The sequence below is a fragment of the Columba livia genome, chromosome 10, assembly GCF_036013475.1.
Source record: "Columba livia isolate bColLiv1 breed racing homer chromosome 10, bColLiv1.pat.W.v2, whole genome shotgun sequence".
NCBI classification, from domain to species: Eukaryota; Metazoa; Chordata; class Aves; order Columbiformes; family Columbidae; genus Columba; species Columba livia.
In genome coordinates this window covers 17,758,585-17,777,346 of record NC_088611.1, presented here as the reverse complement: position 1 = coordinate 17,777,346, position 18,762 = coordinate 17,758,585, and the positions used below count along the sequence as shown (strand labels likewise).

General features: G+C 37.5%; 1 protein-coding gene and 1 long non-coding RNA gene across 14 annotated transcripts in view; one reads left to right on the top strand and one right to left on the bottom strand.

Annotated features, from left to right (window-relative positions):
* LOC110362666 (uncharacterized) overlaps window positions 1-6,650 on the top strand; it is a 28,028-nt gene extending 21,378 nt beyond the window's left edge. For all 6 annotated transcript variants that reach the window (XR_010475134.1, XR_010475130.1, XR_010475129.1 and 3 more), the window contains one exon: window positions 2,160-6,650. This is a non-coding gene — a long non-coding RNA (uncharacterized LOC110362666). The remainder of the gene's footprint in view (window positions 1-2,159) is intronic.
* CFAP20DC (CFAP20 domain containing) overlaps window positions 1,939-18,762 on the bottom strand; it is a 46,170-nt gene continuing 29,346 nt past the window's right edge. For all 8 annotated transcript variants that reach the window (XM_021294620.2, XM_021294617.2, XM_065075572.1 and 5 more), the window contains 3 exons: window positions 14,051-14,112; window positions 4,721-4,812; window positions 1,939-2,276 (listed from right to left, as the gene is read on the bottom strand). In XM_021294620.2, coding sequence (XP_021150295.2) covers window positions 2,167-2,276; window positions 4,721-4,812; window positions 14,051-14,112 — 264 coding nt within the window. In that variant the 3' untranslated portion in view covers window positions 1,939-2,166. The remainder of the gene's footprint in view (window positions 2,277-4,720; window positions 4,813-14,050; window positions 14,113-18,762) is intronic.

Genomic DNA, 18,762 nt, shown 5'->3' with positions numbered 1-18,762 from the left:
ACTCTCCTGGACTAAAACATTGCAGATAACAGCTAGGAGGAAATCTCTGTGTCCTTCATCACTTGCCATAAATGCTGGCTTTGACAAATTGGCTAAACAACAAGCATGCAGCGTGCCAGGGGAGCTTTAGTTCTAGGTTCACGGAATAATGATTAAGAAAAACATTCTGAGCAAAACTTACAGCACTTGTAGCTTTTTTGCCACTCAACTCACAGGTGTTGTTCACAGCATTACAGCAATCAATCCCTGCGGATGTTGGAGACATAGAGCTGTTGACTAGAACACAAAGGGCAAGGATCCCAAACGGCTGATTTTGAAAAGCAGGGCTTGCCTATAAAATACTACCCGTGCTAACGACGGGAAAAGAGTGTACCTGGACTTGCCTATGAACCTGTCTAGAACAACAGGCTCGCCCTGAACTTGGCATTGCTCATTATCTCACTAAAGGTGGGGATAAGAGTGAGGAGCCTCCAAAAGCTCCCGCTTGTCCAAGCTTCGGACGTCCACTGGTAGATTCTGGTATGTGGCACTTCAGTGGTTGATGCAGAGAAGCCAGGACATACCTCCCCAGACCAGTCCTGTGAGACATGCGGCTACGAAAGGAAAATTAACATCACATTTTAAATAGCCCTTGTCACAGATACAAGGAGCCTGGTCCTGATCACTACAAGACGCTAAAAAGCAAGCGGTTAGATATGTGCAAGAATGTACAAGCTAGTATCTGATTTTTGAAGGTCAAAATTATGATTTCATTGAACTTTTAAACTGATTATGGCACCAGCAAGAACAGGTACAAATCTTTCTGGGAGAAACAGGCTAAGGCAGGTTAAGTAAATTACATCAACAGAGTATCTGTCTTCCTGTGGATTTCAGTGCTACTCGAATCAATTTGTGATGATATGTTTGTACCCGACACAGAAGCCAAATACACAACCTGATCTTATGCCAAGTCACTATTAACAACTACATTTTCAATTGATTCTAGGATATTCATTAACTAGGATCCATAATTACATATAATTTACAGACACATCATTTTAAATCACTTGCCAGTGAGCTTACTAAGCTCACTTTATGACATTCAAACACATTATTCTAAAAAATTCACTGAGTAATCAGCTTGCAAGTAATGACAGTGGAATAGCACTGGATATAATCAAGTGGAAACTTAGAACAAGAATCACCAGAAATGCCTGTAGATCACTTTTGCCATGCGACTTTGACACTCCCTTCAACCCTTTCCAGAAAATTATGTGGGCTCCAAAGCTGTTCCAGCAACTCGACTCCATTAAACACAACTCCTTGGACTTGTTTCACCAGCAACCCCTGCCTGACACCTCTTCTTCAATACCAGGCAGCAGATTCGTTTTTAATGGTATATTTACCCTTTTAGCAAGTGTCCTGTTGTTAGGGGGGACGTGGTGACAAGCAGCCCTGCACAGTGTTACAGAATCTCCTTGGTGTGGGGCTAGAAATGTCGGGCACTGCTTGGAGCCAAAGAGCAGCCATGGCCACGTGGACACATCAGGGTGATGCTGACTGGTTTGTAGAGCAGACAAAGTTTGACACGTGTCCACGCACAGCTTTTTATTAATTTCATATAATGATTTCATTTGCAAAAGCTACGTATGGTCTGGTTTATATCTACAGTCTTTCTCCATGGTCAATAGGGATATTTTATGTGCCATAAAAAAAAAACCTGCACAGTGATGCAGGGGATTTAAAATGCTAAGTTGGAACTTTAGGACTGTCACTGCAAACTGCACTGAAACCCCATACAGAGGGGTTAAACAAATTACATGATTTTATTGCAAGTTGTAACAGAAAAACTAATACAAACATGTAAGACATGTAACCCAGCACTCTGAGCACTGGTTCAACTTCATTTGTTTCCACATAGAAACTCTGAATACTGGAAATAAATTAGACTAACAAATGTCTTAGTCACAAGGAACTTTTATGTTATGTGATTTTCCACTGCATAACAACTTAATACAAAACTATACAAATAAGACGCTATTTACAAAATATATTAACTTGTTTGCAAAACTATTGGTTAATTCAATTTTTATGTTACATGATAAATTATACAGCTCAGTCACACTTTACAAACAGTTAAAAGATAAACGTACTCTGAATACAAAATTCTATCCTCTCAGGATCTGACTATGCCAACTCATAGTACTTCCCAGAATTTGGATCAAAGTAGCAGTTCAGACATGGATCATACAGAAGATTCAAAACTTCATCTTCTTCAGCACTGGGGTCATCTTCACCTGGGTCAAGTGGGGAAAGTAAGAATAAATTACTCCTGTTGACTTAGACAACTAGATGGAAATACCTTTCTTTCAGATGTGACAGGATGTCTCTTTAAAGTGCATCATCTTTTGACTTCTGATAACAAGATAACAGCAATTCACACTGTTATTATATTTCTGAAGACTTGTATTTAGTCGAGGTGAAACGATGTCAGTCACTTTGCTTAACAACCGGACTTCACAGAGTTGAATGGAGCAGCTCACCAGAAGCACCTTTGCTAATAGTGGATCAAAGCCTCCCAAAGTGCTTTTTTTCAAAATGATCTTAAACGATAATGTTTTAGTATGAACAATGATGGTCAGCGTGCACTTAAGTGCTGTAAGAACAAAAGATTTTGAATGTCTGGTATCCAACACGTTCCCTAAATGTCCAGTACAGGTAAACCTCTACAGAAGAGCTTCCAATAACAGAGGAAATAAGATTCTTTCAGACAATAAAAAATTTAAATTTAGGTTGTCTGAAGTTATTTAAAATACAAGAGAAGTTTTCAGCTAGCAGAAACAAATCCTTAGCCTAAAACACACTGATAAAGCCATACAGACCACTACAGACACTCTGTATGTTGTAGCTCCTTTTCTAAACACGTCTGTCATACAACCTAAATCTAAGTCACAAGATCTATAGTTTTTTGTTAGGAAATAATTCATTGCTGAATGTTAATCTCGTTCTTAGACTGCTAATACAAACTGAATGCTTTGTATGCCCTAACTCTTCATAATAAGTAATGGCCTGTGATGTTAACAGCAGCAGTTTCACAATGCTCTGAGTCTATTTACAGCCAGGATCACAGAACGATATATAGGTTACATTATCTAGAGACCAGAAAGTAGGTTGGTGCATTGAATGCATACAGAAGAAGCGTGCACCTTATTGTTTCGGAAGAGATTTCATTTGTGTTTCCCCAGTAGCATTAACAAATGCCATGAGAAAGAAACTCTTACTGTAACCACAGGTGAAAGGGCAAAGCTGAATTGTTGCTGTCCTTGCTGTGGGTGCTTCATCAGGCCTGGTGAGCTAAATGGGGTTAACAGAGGTATTTTGTTTGGATAGCTCTTGGGAAAACTTATGCAGCGCACAAAGAAGGTGTAGAACCCCCCATCTTTTTCTATACTTCAGATTGTAGTAAACAAGCAAATGGTATTCATGCCTGATAGGTATAGATGCATCAGAATTTAATTTGATTGAATAAAGGTACAAAAATAAAAAGCCAAAATAAAAAGCTATGGTATACAGAGATTTTCTGTTCTCCAAATGTGCCATCACAGACACATGATGTAAAATATCTCAGCGTAAAGAAAAATGAGTTAGGAACAATTCACAAAACAGTTTGGAATGTCTAGTGTGAAGAACAGAAGAAATCCAACAAATTCCCAAGTATGCTTATTTTTAAAGATTTTAAAGATAATAATCCAAATCTTAAAATTTACAGAATTTCTAGCTTTATTGCAGCAAGCCTTGGATTTCATAATACTAACATAAAAAATGCTCAGAGACCTATCACAACTTTATGTCCAACATGCCTTTAACTCAAGGATTGCTGTCCAATTTTCTTTGGCTTACTTAAGACCCTTAAGAAAATCTATTATTTGATTCTTCAGTGCAAGGTCCCTTCCTGACAGCAAAATTCTATTTTGCTGCCATAAAGAATTGCACATACAGATCTATGAAAACATTCCCGATTTGAGGGGCAGAGTCTATTTTAGATGGTAAATCACCAAGACATCTTCATCCCTCAGGCAGAAAAATACACAGGAGAGATTTATAAGATTTCACGTGACTTGAAGAAAAATATCTGCCGTTTCCTAAGACAACCGATAAGGAAAGGGGTATTTGAAGGGGTATTTGGAGAACGGGGCATTTGAAGAAAACAAGGTGTTTGTTTTATTCCATTGTTGTTGACTTTCCATTGTTCTTTGCCATTCTCTAAACAAACACCATTGATAAACAAAAGCCTGTAGCACTTTAGGTGGTGACAACAGTCTTTAGTCAGGAAATCATGCTGAGATTTCATTTAAGGCTAAATCTGAATTTTTTCTTCATAAGAGAAGTTCCGCTTATGCAAGTGCAATTGTCCTGAATGTTTAGTCTTTGTGTTCTTTCATAGGTTTACCATCCCCACTAGCATCAATTCCTTAAACAACTAAGATGTGGTTTTTTATGAATTAATCCATATCGAGCCAGCATATTAGGAAACTACAACTGCATAAGTTATTATTCTATCAGAGATAAATAATACCTCATGGAAAACTCTGCTAGCTTGAGCTGAGAATAACAAAAGACAACTTGGAACCAAAATGTAGCAGTATAGACAACTATGAAAAGGCAGAACCAGCACTACAGAAACAACATTTAGAAACGTCTTCCTGCCCAGGTCCTTTTCATTGTCTTCATAAATTCCTACCTGGAATACTCTGATTTGTTGAAGATTTAGTGTGCTCTTCCAACTCTTGGCTTCCAGGATTGATGGGGGGACTGAACACATTCGACCAGTCCCTGAAAAATACAAATCAAACTATCATTCGTAAAAGAACAGTTCTTGTTCCTATTTATTCTAATTATTTTGATTATTAAAAAAAATTCAAAGGAAATCAAAGGTTGTCATGTGTGATGAAACACAATCCAGCTGTGGTTTATTATTATGAAAATAAACTTTACAGTTAAGACAATTCTTAACTGTTAAGGCTTCCTTCCTCTTTTAGCTACTGGCAAAGACCATACAGAGGACTCCTCAGCACAGCTGTCATGTAGCTATTTTGCTTTTGTAAAGAAAAAGGTTTTGATGGGATCTTTATCAAAGAGGAGGGAGTATGGACTTTCTTCACCCATTCAATTTAATAGGCAATTTACATCCCTCCTGAATATTACTTTGTGATAGCTTGTAAAAATGATTTTCACATTATCATACATTCATGCAAAGTTCAACGTTCATGCCACATATACCACTTTATGATACACTGTCTTTGACTGCTACAGCTCCAAGAAAGGAGAACAGTTGTTTTCATTGTTACTGCTTTTTATTGCAAACTGAACTGCATATTTTTTTTCACTGAAAAAGTCACTCATATTATATTATCAACCAGAGAAAGACATCCTGGGAAGGACACAGCTAAGTCACGAAGTTAAGACATTCCTTGTGCAGGTGACCACGTCATGTAATTGTTTTCATGTATGAAACTAATCTCTGTACACTGAGCATAGCTGATGTTTCCTTAAGTTCCCACCTCTTCTCATCAACAGTAAAGAGTCATAACACATTAAACCTTCCATATAACTATTAACTAGACTAAATAATTGCAAGTTAACACTTGAATACAGAATTCGAGGTACCTCAGTAAGTCAGCTCATTTTGATAGAACCAATTCCATCCTTTTTGACCATTTCATTTCACTGCAAGGCAAGGGGAATGGAAGGGAAAAGAGCTCTTTAAATTCCCTTGTGTTTGCTTCATGCTGATGGGAACAGTGCAGCTCTTCAGAGCAAATTAAACTTGGTTTGGGGTTGATTCAACTTGTGTTTGGCCGTGGCTGTTCCAACAGCTGGCACAAAATTATTATCCATGCAAACTTGTGCTAGAGACCAGGGGGATTAGCCAGAGCTTTAGAGGTAACTTCAGCATCCACGGTTTCCTCTAAAAGGGATGAATTTACTAACGATTGACAGACTGCAATAGTCTCAACTCAATTGTAATTGTCCAGCACCAATTGAACAGGTAGTGTACTTCTACTTTCTGAAAAGCCTTGATGATCTCATGTGAGATGTGCTACTGACAGAGAAATCTGGCAAGGCTCAATCGTGTTATAATTGCTAAAGTATGCAAATGGCCCTTCCCTCCCTTTTTTTTTCTGCTACTTCTGGACTTTGATTCCACATCATCTCCTGTTGGTGTGTATGGACAATCTGGGGTGAACCAGGGGACAACCGCCTACCTGTTTGCAGTCAAAATGGAAAAACCTAATTTTCTGCTTCAGGAAACAGAACTGCTGGTGTAGAAATCCAGCCAGTAGTATAGCAGATTTAAAAGAAGAAATATTGAATTTCCCATCATTTCAATATGTAAAAAATGTACTTCAAAATTTTTTTACACCATCATATTATTTTCACATATAAGGCCAATTTCACAACCAACCCTTCTCCTTTCTGTGGTTCAGCTAACAGCAGTGAGAACTGGTACAACCAATCCACACAGCAATATGCTTGCCCAGACATCCCATTATTAGCTCTTGCTGTCGTTGCTCCCCATATTTGCATTCCCTGAATACAGCCAAAGACTCTTTATTTACACCAAAGCTTCATAAGTTTTTAGGAATAATATTTCAAAGCATACTGTGATACCCAGTGGCAGGGTAGAATATATTCTCCATTTCTGCCACTTGGCACGTGTCGTGTGTGCTGCTTCACAATCAGCCAACAAAAGCCCAACAGCAGAACCTCTCTGTGCCCACAGGACGTGGCCAGAGAACACAAACCAGTATCACTTACCTGATTCTCTACAATTGCACTGAAAGACAATGTCAGCAGAGGCAAATTCTTGGAGAAACTGCACCAGTTTTAAAGAATTACTAACTATTAGTGCTAATCTCCATCTCCGCTTCCCAAGCCACCCTTTCTTCCAAATTCACTACAACTTTTTAAAGAGATGGTGACTTTTGAGATCCAGAGAAGAACTAGAATATTTGTTCTTGGAAGACTGCTGAAGCAAAAGTGGGGCAAGGAGAGAGGAAAGACAGTGCTTGTTTCTAAAGAAGATTATCTCAGGCCAACAAATGTAGTTAGAAAAGTAAAGAAGCTTCAGCATGTATTTGCAGTTCTACAGGCCTGGCACAAAACAGAAGAGTTTAAAGATACGTGTTTTTCATATAAAGTACGTATCAGAGAATTTCTAAAGAACATAGTTGGTACCTGGAAAGCAGAGAGGATGTTACTAAGAACAAAAGATTGTCAGGCAACTACCTCCAATGGAAAAGAAAAAGACAATTCATTTAGAGAACATCGAGGGTGGGAGGTAATCACGTGTCATTAAACTAGTGGTTCTGTTAAATTAATAGTTCTTATTAGTCAGAAAATGTATTAATTTTAGCTTGAAGTCTCATCTATGGAAGGTCCTCGTGAAAGATCAAGTCTGAGAAATCGGAGATGGGATGATTTCTGAGTAGCTGGATCATTTTGTCCTTCATTTATTGGAGTTAATTCTGTACAGGAGTTGTTAAATTTCATCTTTATGTCTTTATATTTATTTTGATGCATCTGGTTGAGTATATGAATTATTATTTTTCTCTAGTAGGTGCAAGTGTGAGATGTGGGGATTTTGATCGTTCTAAAGGGAGGCAAAGGAGTGGTTATTTATGACAGAGGCAACACATGTGTCAGCCAGTTTAACTTTTCCCATTAAGACAGTCTATACTTAGTTTATGGGTTTTTTTCACCATGTCCAAGAAAAACTAATAGTTTTGCTATTCAAACCCCTCCCACCATGACAAATAATCAAAACACTGTAATATTAGGGATTAATTATTGACTTAATACTACTTTTAAGGTTGAAACAATTTACACAATATATATTAAAACCAGGTTTATTACCTCCACACGTTTCTTAGCAATGTCTATATCAACTTCTCCTAAAATACTGAAAAAAAAACCCCTCATGCATGCAGAAATCTTCTTGGTTAAATTGCAGTAGAGAGTAAATACTGGCAGTTGATTGATAAACCTCTGAAAAGTGGGTTTACAGTGGTAATTCTGATAGATGCTGCAGTGTAGCAGTCGAGACAGATGTTTCCATGGTGAAATCTGCAGCTGATTTTAGGAAGCAACTAAAGCACGTGTGGGTATGAGACAGTGTATGAGCTAAGTTAAACAATCAAATGAATCCTTAAGAGTTTGCAGACTTTGCCTAAAAGTAGAGCCCAGCATAGCGACAACCTGCAACATCCTGAGAAATGTAGACTGTGGCCTGTGTCTTGATTCTGGCTGAATTAAGGATATTTTTGGGGGGAACTTCTTTAAGAAGCTCTAAGAAGGTTACCTCCTTAAAAAAGCAAAGCCAACCACACATTCTGACTAATGAAAACCACTCTATTTATGCCATCAATGCCAGCTGTAAACAATACAATCAAAATGCAAGCCATGAGCTACATTGTATTATTGTACTTGAGTATTGTTGTAGTTCCAAAATATCATTAAATCAGCACAAACCAACACTTACCATTTCCTGCACATTTTTCACATTGAGCTGCATTCTGACTATGAGTGATCTGTTAATCTGTTCTTTGCCTCACAATCCGTCAAAGTGACAGATTCATTCCATCCCTAATACACAGTATCTTCATTTACTGTATGCCTTACCGGAACTTATTTTTTACTAGCACCAAGGTTTAGAAAATCCCAAGCTTATTTACAGAATGCCTTTTTCTTTCCTCCAAACCACTTCAGCAAGTCCAGCCTGCCAAATACCAGACTTCTAACGGAGGCAGAGAGACCTCCTTAAAAACTCAGTTATTTCATTTTCATTCAATTAGTAGCTCAAAAAGAGATCATAAAAGCTACGAGTGCAACTGTGCAGGCAAGACTTGAATCTGCTCCTCTTAGTCTTAAATCTGTAAATGAACTGGCTTGTGGGTGCCAGATTAGGATCAAGGATAACAAAGGAAACGTGAATTCTACTTAGTAAACACGATACTACAAGTGCACACGGCATAATCATGCTGACTGGTATCAGCTGAAAGTTTAAACTGTTAGTGCTATCCTATTTTTCTTTCATTATCACAGTTCAAATGATAAATTTGTGCAGGTTATTAGAAATAAAAACAGTTATCTACACCAGTCTAAAAATACAAATGACCTGGATTTTGAGATTTAGCAGCTTAGTAATTAATATATTGTGCTATTTGGTCAATGTTCTGCAGTTAAATACACAAAACTTCTATCATAGCTTCTGTTATATAATAGTAACATTGGAATTTACTTAAAAGACTAAATCTCTAGTTCACTACCATGGCTTGCTGGTTAGATTATAGCCTCGATATTCACTAGCAAATGTTAATGACACCAGTAAAGCAAACCAGTGATTTATCATATAAGTAAGATATTAATACTAGTCCTCTCTCCTTTGCTAGCTTTGATTCATCTCTTACAAGATCAGCTGTATAAATTTAATGAATTAATCAGTTAATGAAAGTTGTCTGAATTTGGACTCAGACCTTAGGTGGTGGCTGTGAACGGGAGTCCCAGACTCAGCACAAAGTAACTCATATCTCTTCCTTTCAATCTAAGGGATCTTAGGGGCACGTAAACCCTTTTACTGCCTGTTCTCCAGCTCTACACATAAGCACAGACAGACAACTCTGAATGGCCCAGAAATATGCAGAAAAAGGGTGGAACCAATAAAAGATATCTTCAATAAATCCTGAAACTACAAAAAAAAGATACAAACTATCTTATATAAATAGAGACACAACAGTATATTTGAAAGCATCTGCCATGGTTTATATTCAAAGCCTTAATATATATGCTGCCACGTTTGCAAGTTCTCAGATTCCCGTAACAAGGGCAAGCCATTTTTGGATTATTTTAACAAGCTTTTAGACGTTAGCCACTTGGTTCTCAACAACCTTTCTCCTGCTAAGCTTTTTGCCATCAGGATTAAAAAATTTAGCCTTTTCAATTAGGTCTTTCCTGTGCCATTTGCTTCTTTTGTCATGTTCTTTTTCATGCTTATTATAGCCTGACAAATGCAGCTGAACTTTGCTAATTCAGATTAACGACTGGGAGGCCTATTGCAAATTACTCTATTTTGTGGATGAGTAAAGTAACTGAACAAGTACAATGAAAAACCAAAGTACATTTTGTGAGGTATTGTTCTTGTTCACTTATTTTGACAACTGTTGTGTAATTTTATAATACTTCATAATGTAATATTGTCTGTTTTGTGGAAGTAAGGGAGTTGTATGACTTCAATATGATAATGAATCATAAAACCAAATATGCTTCTTTGTTTGCAAAACCTGAACTTTAAATGCGCTGTTTAACTTTAAATTATTCTGCTATTTAAGCCTTTGCTTGGAAATATGGGAGACAAAGACTTTTTGTGTCTGAATTTCACAGCACACGTGCTGCAGAAGTTCCGGTGTAGAGCAAATAAACATTACAGCTACAGTCCTCCTTTACCTGCACCATTTTGTAGGCGAGCTTAATTTTACTGAATCTCCCACTGGGATAACACATGCATCAGCTATTGGAATGTTTAGTTTTCACCTGGGATGGATGAGAGCACTTGAATGATAGTCTCAAAGCTGAACGTACTTTTAATGAGTAGGGCTGAAGAGGGTACACTATATACTGATGTATACACACGCTTTAACATACCAGCCTGGCAAACATGAGCTTCCAGCAGCACGGAGACGGAGATGGCGGTGACAAGGGAGTAGAGTTGTGTTTGCTCCTGATAGTTTCATGCCGGTACCCCTGAGCAAGCACACAGCAGAGGCACAGACAATACTTCAGAAGATCATTTGCACTGATTGATTAATTAATTTCTGCAGGTTCCTTGGAAAAGCTGTCAGCCCTACATATATAGAGTAGTTTGGAGAAGCTGTTGGAATTTAGACCTGTCAACAAACGAAACCCAGCAGACACTAATGGGGAAAACAAATTAAACTTCAGTTTAACAAATATTTTCATTTGTGAATGACAAACAGCTTGAGCGCTCATTATTTGGTTTGAGACCACTGATCAATAGACTTTCTCATAAAACAACACCTGTGTTTTACGTGCTCATCTTATATTCTTGGGTATCATCCAAATCAGGCAGATGCTGTCATCAAATCTCTCTGCCCACAATGGGAATACATTTTATTAAATGTCCAGGTAAAACTTAATTGAAAATTTTGGCTGCGTACAATTTGTATGAAATTACTTAAGTAAAATATACTTCTTGTAAAAGGATGGCCAGAGAAAAGCTGAAATATTTGTGTCCTACTATGGTGTGGCTTCTGTGGAACAGCTGTTTGAGCTTCAGAGGAACAAATTTTACTTGTTAACTTGGGAAGAGCTGAGTAGGAAGCAAACAGAGGATCTGCTGAGGCAATGCTTATAAAGATAGGTTTGAACTTGTGAAAGAGCCCTCTCTCAAACATGGAAAAAATTAGCTTTTATCAGAAATACATTTTGTGGAGAGCATTTGCAGAAGTTCTGAGAGTGATTCGGAAGCTCAGGTAGGACCAAGCAGCACATCATGCGGAGGGAACAGCAGCGCTGGGCTGACGGGCTCTGCGGTCAGCCCCTCTCCTTCCACCACCTGGATCTGCACCTCGCAAAGCAGCACGACACGGAGTGATTTGTACTGCACCAGCAATATTCTCGGCAGACTTATGACCTTTATCCAGTGGAACCAATGGAAAATGAGTCTTGCTGGGTCTTTTTATCGACTGCATTTCCATTATCTTCACAGGTGCTTTCTTTCCTGGCTTCTTGTTTTATCTTATTACAGGCAGAAGCTACATTTACTGGACAATAGTTTCCACACTGCTCTCTTTTCATTTCCCAGAAAGTAGCACTACTACATTTTTAAAAGTTATTTGAGACCTGTCAAATTCTTTATCACTCTTTAGAAGAAGGCATTTGTTGTTTCAGTAAGTGCATCACGTAGCCGTCTTTGTGCCATGGCATTTATACCCACCCATCTACATACAATATATCAATTTTTCAAATACTCTGAGTGTTCCCTCACATAGCTACAATAGGCTTACAAGACTTAGACATTTTCCAGTTGTTCATATATTAATTGTTAAAGTTTGCTTTAAAAACAGTTTAGGAACTGAGTTATAGAATTACCACTAATTTCATCTCCCTTTCATTTAGGTACGCACCCTATGTGAAAAGACATTACAGAATTTTCCATTACAAATGAGAGGTAATGATGTGAACGATGGTATTCAAGTCACATCATCTCCAGTTTTTATATCATGATGCAAACTGACCTCATAATTTTGTCATCTTCGGTATTTACAGCCCAATAATGCTTCACTGGCAGTTCACAAGGGCTACTGAATTTATGAGGCACTTGCAAGTCAGGTATTTAACGAATACTTTGCTTGCATTTCTCGAAAATGATTTTTAGAGACATTTAAGTCTACCCTGTGTACTGGATTAAACTAGCATAAGAACTAAGTAATAATTTATACTATTTTGTTTTAAATTTTATTATATGGAAATACAAGTTTATTTGTTGATCGTATTAACTTGATATGATGAAATGCTTTATTTCTACAGATAATGGAGTTTATTCTGCTCTTCAGTATATAAAATGTACAGAGTACTCAATTACTTCAGCACATGCATAAAAACAACTTAATAAAACCTGATTCAACGAATGTATGGGCAAAAAGAAGACAATCAATGTAGCTTGCACTAAAATACAGGCAATTCTAATGCTATCAGAATTACAAAATTGATTCTGGAATAGAGTCCTTGACAAACTGTCAGTCACAAGGTACCTGATATGTCACACTGTGGACTGCAGGCAACTGTCTGTGTCCACTTCATCCATTGCAACCATTCATGAGGACAGAGACAGATCCTCTGAGAACCAGCACCCAATGAGCACTTCGATTTACATGTGAAAGCAACAGGAACCCAGGATTATACTCTAACTCCAGTAATATATTGTGTGCACTAGGAAACATATGGTGGCATGCTGCAATAACTGATGCCTCTGGGTGAACTTGGACAGCAAGTTTCATAGTGTTCACTTGATAAAAATCTAACAAGAAGGTAATAAAAATGTGGATGGCAAGTGAGACAAGTGACTGAAAACATCTGTGTGACGAGAAATGCGTATTATCCTGCACAATTGACTTTCAGTGCCTTACCATAAAACATTTCAGGCTGTTGATAGAGGATAAATAAGTTGTATCTGAAATGTCCTCTCCTCCTACCCCTCCCAACACACATACACTGCCCAGTTAAAATTTGGACAAGCAAAATCCATATTCATGACACCAAGTGAAAGTAAAATAAGATGGCTTTTTAAAATGCACCTCTTGTTCAGGCTGTTAAAAAATCCTGACAAAGTGATGTTGGGGTTTCACAGACACGAGGCAGTTCTGAAACTGGACAATTAAATTAGATTATTTCTCCATAGCCAACCTCTCCCCTTGTCTTCACCTCACCTTATGTTAAAGTCACAGGGATTTTGTTGCTGATTCCAGACAAAACAAATCAAGCTAAAAACCTGACAGCCAAATATCTTGTAGACAGGATCCCTTTGAACTATCCCACAGTATTTTAACACCCTCTCTTGACTGGGCTATTTACCGAAAAAAAAAAAAAACTGTCTAAGCATGTAACTTTTAACATTTTTGTAATGAATGGATTCCCTGACACCTACAGTCACATACAGAATTCTAGTTCTGAGCCTTCAGAGAAGAAATGGAGAAATAGGTGAGAGTGTCTGTATGTCAGATAAGGAGGATTTGCTGAATCACACATCAAAGCAAGTGCAGGAGAAAGGCCGGTGTCAGTTAGTTTAAATACACACTGGTACATCCAAAACATGCAGAATTCAGTTCTACGTTCCAGGACAATGCAGACAATGACTAAAATACGCAATAATAAAGCCCTCTGAGAGAAGGTTGCAACCGAAAAGAGATTTAAGATTAAATCAATGAATGTCACATTTAATATTCAGAACAGTCTAACTGAATCCTTACTGCCTGGGCTATAAATGGTATCTTACCGTGGGTTGGAATGAGAAAGTGGGCTCATTTCTTTCTGATAGTGATGCTCCTGACTGACAGGCTATGGAAAACAAAAAAAACAATAGTGAGAAAATAACTTCACAAATATTTTTCAGAATGTTTAAAAGTTTGTAAGAGACCCTTTATGAGAACAGACATTTGCAGCTTCTGATATTAAAATTTTACAGTCTTTTTTGCTTATCTGTGAAAATTCAAAGGAATTATAAAGATCCTAGCTATGAAAAAGTACAAATTAACTTATGATTCTTGTCTGGGTGGAAATACATATGAATTAAGGAGTCAACCACATGGCCATTCCTCTACTGCCCATGAGAGTGTTGAGAGTGTCAGGAAACAGAGAGGGAACAGTGGCGAAGTCTTGTCTGATGGAAAGGTGTGGACTGTATGTCTGTAGGACACTTGGCGCAGGGACTCTTGGTTGGATCTGCACTGAAACAACCGTTCTTAAGACTCAACAACACTGAGCCAGAGCTAACAGGGCTGGCAGACACTGTTCCTCCCTCCTCAGAAGCATCATTAACAGCGATCTTTGCAGTCCCAGATGAAGTTTGCTGAAGCGCATGGCACTGCCAATTTGAAACCTGGATTGAGATGTTCATGAATAGCTGCAGTGGACAGAATGGATATTCACACAAAATATGATCATTTCCCACAGTCTTCAAATCTTACTTACCCATTGTAAGAATATGCCCCAAAGGTTTTAAACTACATGTAGTTTAAGGCATTAAAACCAGTTATTTGCAAAAAAGATCAATATTCATAAACTGGTATAAAAATTAAAGAATTTCTAAATTCAGATATACATTTTCTGTCAGTATATATGTGGTGCTTCCAAAAGAGACTCCCTGGCCATTATCACACACCTCAAAAGGAATTCTAAACAAGTTACTGAAGCAAATGCAAAAGAAGTGAAAATACAAGCACACATTAACAATACTTGTATCATTTAGTACATGAAATGCTAAAAACAAATACTAAGCATTGTGATAGCAATTGCTTTTTTACAAATAAATAAAAAAAGAGTATGTTCTCATGGTTTCAGGAAGTGGGATGGTGTAAAATATACATTGAGAATGAATGATATCCTAATTACTGCCAAATGTGAGTCATTGCCTGGTGGCGGATAGTGCAATTTCCAAATGATGGCTAGCAGAAGACTGAGGATGAGACAGAAAGTAAATTAGTCAGTCTGTGAACCAGAATATCTGTCTAAATAATTTTTAGGCTCATTTCATAGTAAAGAATAGTTTGCCTCAGTTTTGCAATTTGACTTGATGTGAACAGATCCCTCCAGGGGTTGTCAAACTGAGCTCTCAGTTGGAACAATTCTGGGTTTAAATATCACTCCTCTTGTCTGTCAGACTTCAGTTCTGCCAGACCATTTCTGTGTTAAGTGGTTTTCTTTTCTGAATCATCACAAAGGAGGCCAGAAGACCTTCCACAAAGCAGGTATGAACCTGGAAATACTCTTTCAAATATTTCGCAGATCAAGGCCTATGTGGCTGAATTTGTATTCAGGAAGCTGCTTGGGGAACAAGTTCTCTTTCTTCTCTGTGAGTACTTCTTACTCAAAAGACAAGTCGTAGTGGTGGGCAGATGCTGGAGTTTGGTAATGGAGTATTACACCACCACAGGCCTCCAAGACACATCAACGAGCAATCTCAGACAATATTCCTTCTCCTTTGTGTTTCTCACTGAGAATCAGGGACCTTATGGAAGAAGATACTCTGAATTCTCTTCTATATGATCTTGCTCCAGAATGTTTGTGTTGCACCTGAAGTGGTGTCTGAGGTGTGGAAACAGCTGTCCAAGGATAGGCCAACTCCCTGACATGGCAGGAAGGTCTTACTGGAGCTCTGGAACGCAGGAAGGCATTTCAGCAGAAATATTCTGTGAGCTTTGCAACTTTTCCTGAGTAACGTATATATGTGGACAGAAACCTCACATTATACTCTGCAATATACGCAATTGTGTCTTGTATATTGTTGCAAAGCTACACATGGAATTTCATAGACCTTAACATTCAGGTAAGAAACAGTCAAATGCAGTCTTAAAATATTTAGTTCTACATACATGCATATTATTGATTTGGAACGGTGCCCCACACACATTTTACAAGGGTTTACAATTCTCCTTCGAAGTAAATACATTTTAAAATAGAAGTTTTTCATATTTATAACTGATAGCTGTGCTGGGTAATGTATAATATTCAAAGCTGTTTTATTCCTTTCTGGCTGTCATAGTTTACAGCAGCTGCTAAACAACTCACATTTCAACGACTTCTCCTGACAGGATATACTCAGTTCTCAGTAAACTATCGTAAGTTATAAAATACAGCTTTAGTATATCTGGTTTACAGTTGTTTAAGGACATCTGTTCATCTGTTCTAACTGCAACTTAGCAATATGATCAATCTATGTGCCTTTACATTGAGAAGGGTTTCTGAGATTCATTTGAGTCAATAACATGAGAATTCCCAATGAACCTGGAAATCAGAGTAAAAACGGCAAGCGATAGAAAAAATAAACTAACTAAAAATGTGGTTTATATAGAAAGTATTACTTTGATTCATATCTTCACTATCTAACATGATTATAGCCTGCCCTGCCTCACAAAACATCATAGGTATTTCAAAATGAAAGACACACAAAAAGCTGCCTTTTGGTGGTGCTGTTGCCATACTTAGCACTAAGGGACAAAAAGATTGTATAAAATGAATGAAAACTGGGAATAAAAATACTCCTTACTTATCTTTGAAGAACATAAGAGAAAGCAATAGATACTACTGATTTAAATAATCAGAAAAATACTACCTGGAAACACATGTAAGCGTGAAAGTTTAATCATGACAAGAATTTCAAGCTGTCTTGAATTTCTCGAAGTACGATAAGAGGATTATTTCTATTTCTTTTCTAAAATCATTTGCCTACACAACTGGAAGATGGCTACACATATACACAAACTTTTCTGTGGTCTGTACATTAGATTTTGGAAGGATCGATCATTTGCAAATTCACTTGACTCAGCTCCAGTGATGATGGTACTAAAGATCAGTGACATAAAATGAATTTGCTTTTATTCTACACATATATTTTAAAATAATATATAGAAGGAATAAGTACCTCTATAAGGAACACTTATTGGTAAAAACTGGAAGCTGAAGGAACAATGACTCTACTCATTTTAGGTCTTACACCAAGACCATGCATGGCAGAAGATGAAAATCCAGAAGGATTAGAATTTAACACCAGCATACCAAAAATGCCCCCAACTATTGTTTTAAAAGCTTCTGTGTTAGAACAACTTGGGGTGTTGTTCTAATAAATGCTGTTTATAACCTTCTTAGATGCTACAGGTCTAGAAAATAGAATTGCCACCCTCACATGAATACTCTGAGGGCAGAATACTATCTGAGAAAGTTTGCTTTCTGAATTCCCTCTTCTGAAAACGAGGTTCTTGCCACTACATCTTAAAGCCTCGATGCCCACCTTGCAAAGCACAGAGGAGAAACCCGATGTGTAGCACACATCACCACTTCAGACAACTGAATGAAATTTGGAAAACTTCTGTCTCAAAGACAAATATGTTGCCTTTTACACTTGATTTATGCAGAGAAAGAAAGTCACAAAGGCCTACTATGTAAAACTACAGCCATAATAAATTACAATTTAAATGACTAACCTATTATATCTAAACACTTCTTCAGACTGATGCTATTAGTCTGAAGCTACAGAAGCTGATCAAGGCAGAAAGATCAAAGAACTGACTCCACAATCACACTGTGCTTCACTGAATACTGCAGCAGTATGGTTTACTTTAAAAGTTCATTTTGTTTTAGTCATGTAATTTGTATTAACCAAACCTGACATGTCTAAACATTCTTATCACTTTCCTTATAATTAAACTACTAAAAAATTAATGAGGCTGCTATTCTCTTTGAGTTCCATTTGTCCAGTCTTGCAGATTTATACCATGATTGAGTCTATGTAGTGAGTATTGAGAAAAAACATTGGAAACATGATGAAATCAATTAAATGTATAACGTTGACATATCTCCAACAGTTAAAAAGTACTAATGTTTCTCTGACATCCTGCAAAATATTATTTGACAAACCAAGGTCTTATTTGCATAATAGACCACTTATGGATACATCTCTTCTCATTTGAAACCTTCATTTACCAGCATACCGCAAAATCCCAATGCTGTGTCGACCATTCAGTATGGAAGGTGGCTACTACAGGCCTCTGTTTGGACCCTATAGATCCCTGGAGGTAATTAGCATCTACCATATTAGAGCATCTACCCTACAATACTGGGGCAACACAGCAGCATTTAATCTTCCAACATTAGATCTGCCTCAGAGTTGTGCGCTTTACTTAAGCCACATTCATTATTTATTATTGTTTCACCTATAATAAAATAAGAATTATGTTGCTGAAATACAGATGGAGTCACAAGGTTATCTAGTTTTACAGCAGCTCTTGCAAGTACCTTTATGCAACTGCTGAAATATTCTTCTTTGATTTCATACGTTCAATAGCCTTCGGTGGACTGTAACAAATATTCCTCTGCTTCTCATAACAGTACTTTGTCACATAGCGCAGCTGTGTGTGATTTTGTACCACATTCTACCAGGACAAATAATGATATGAGGTGTAAAATACAGAAGGGTCACATACTAAGCGCTCA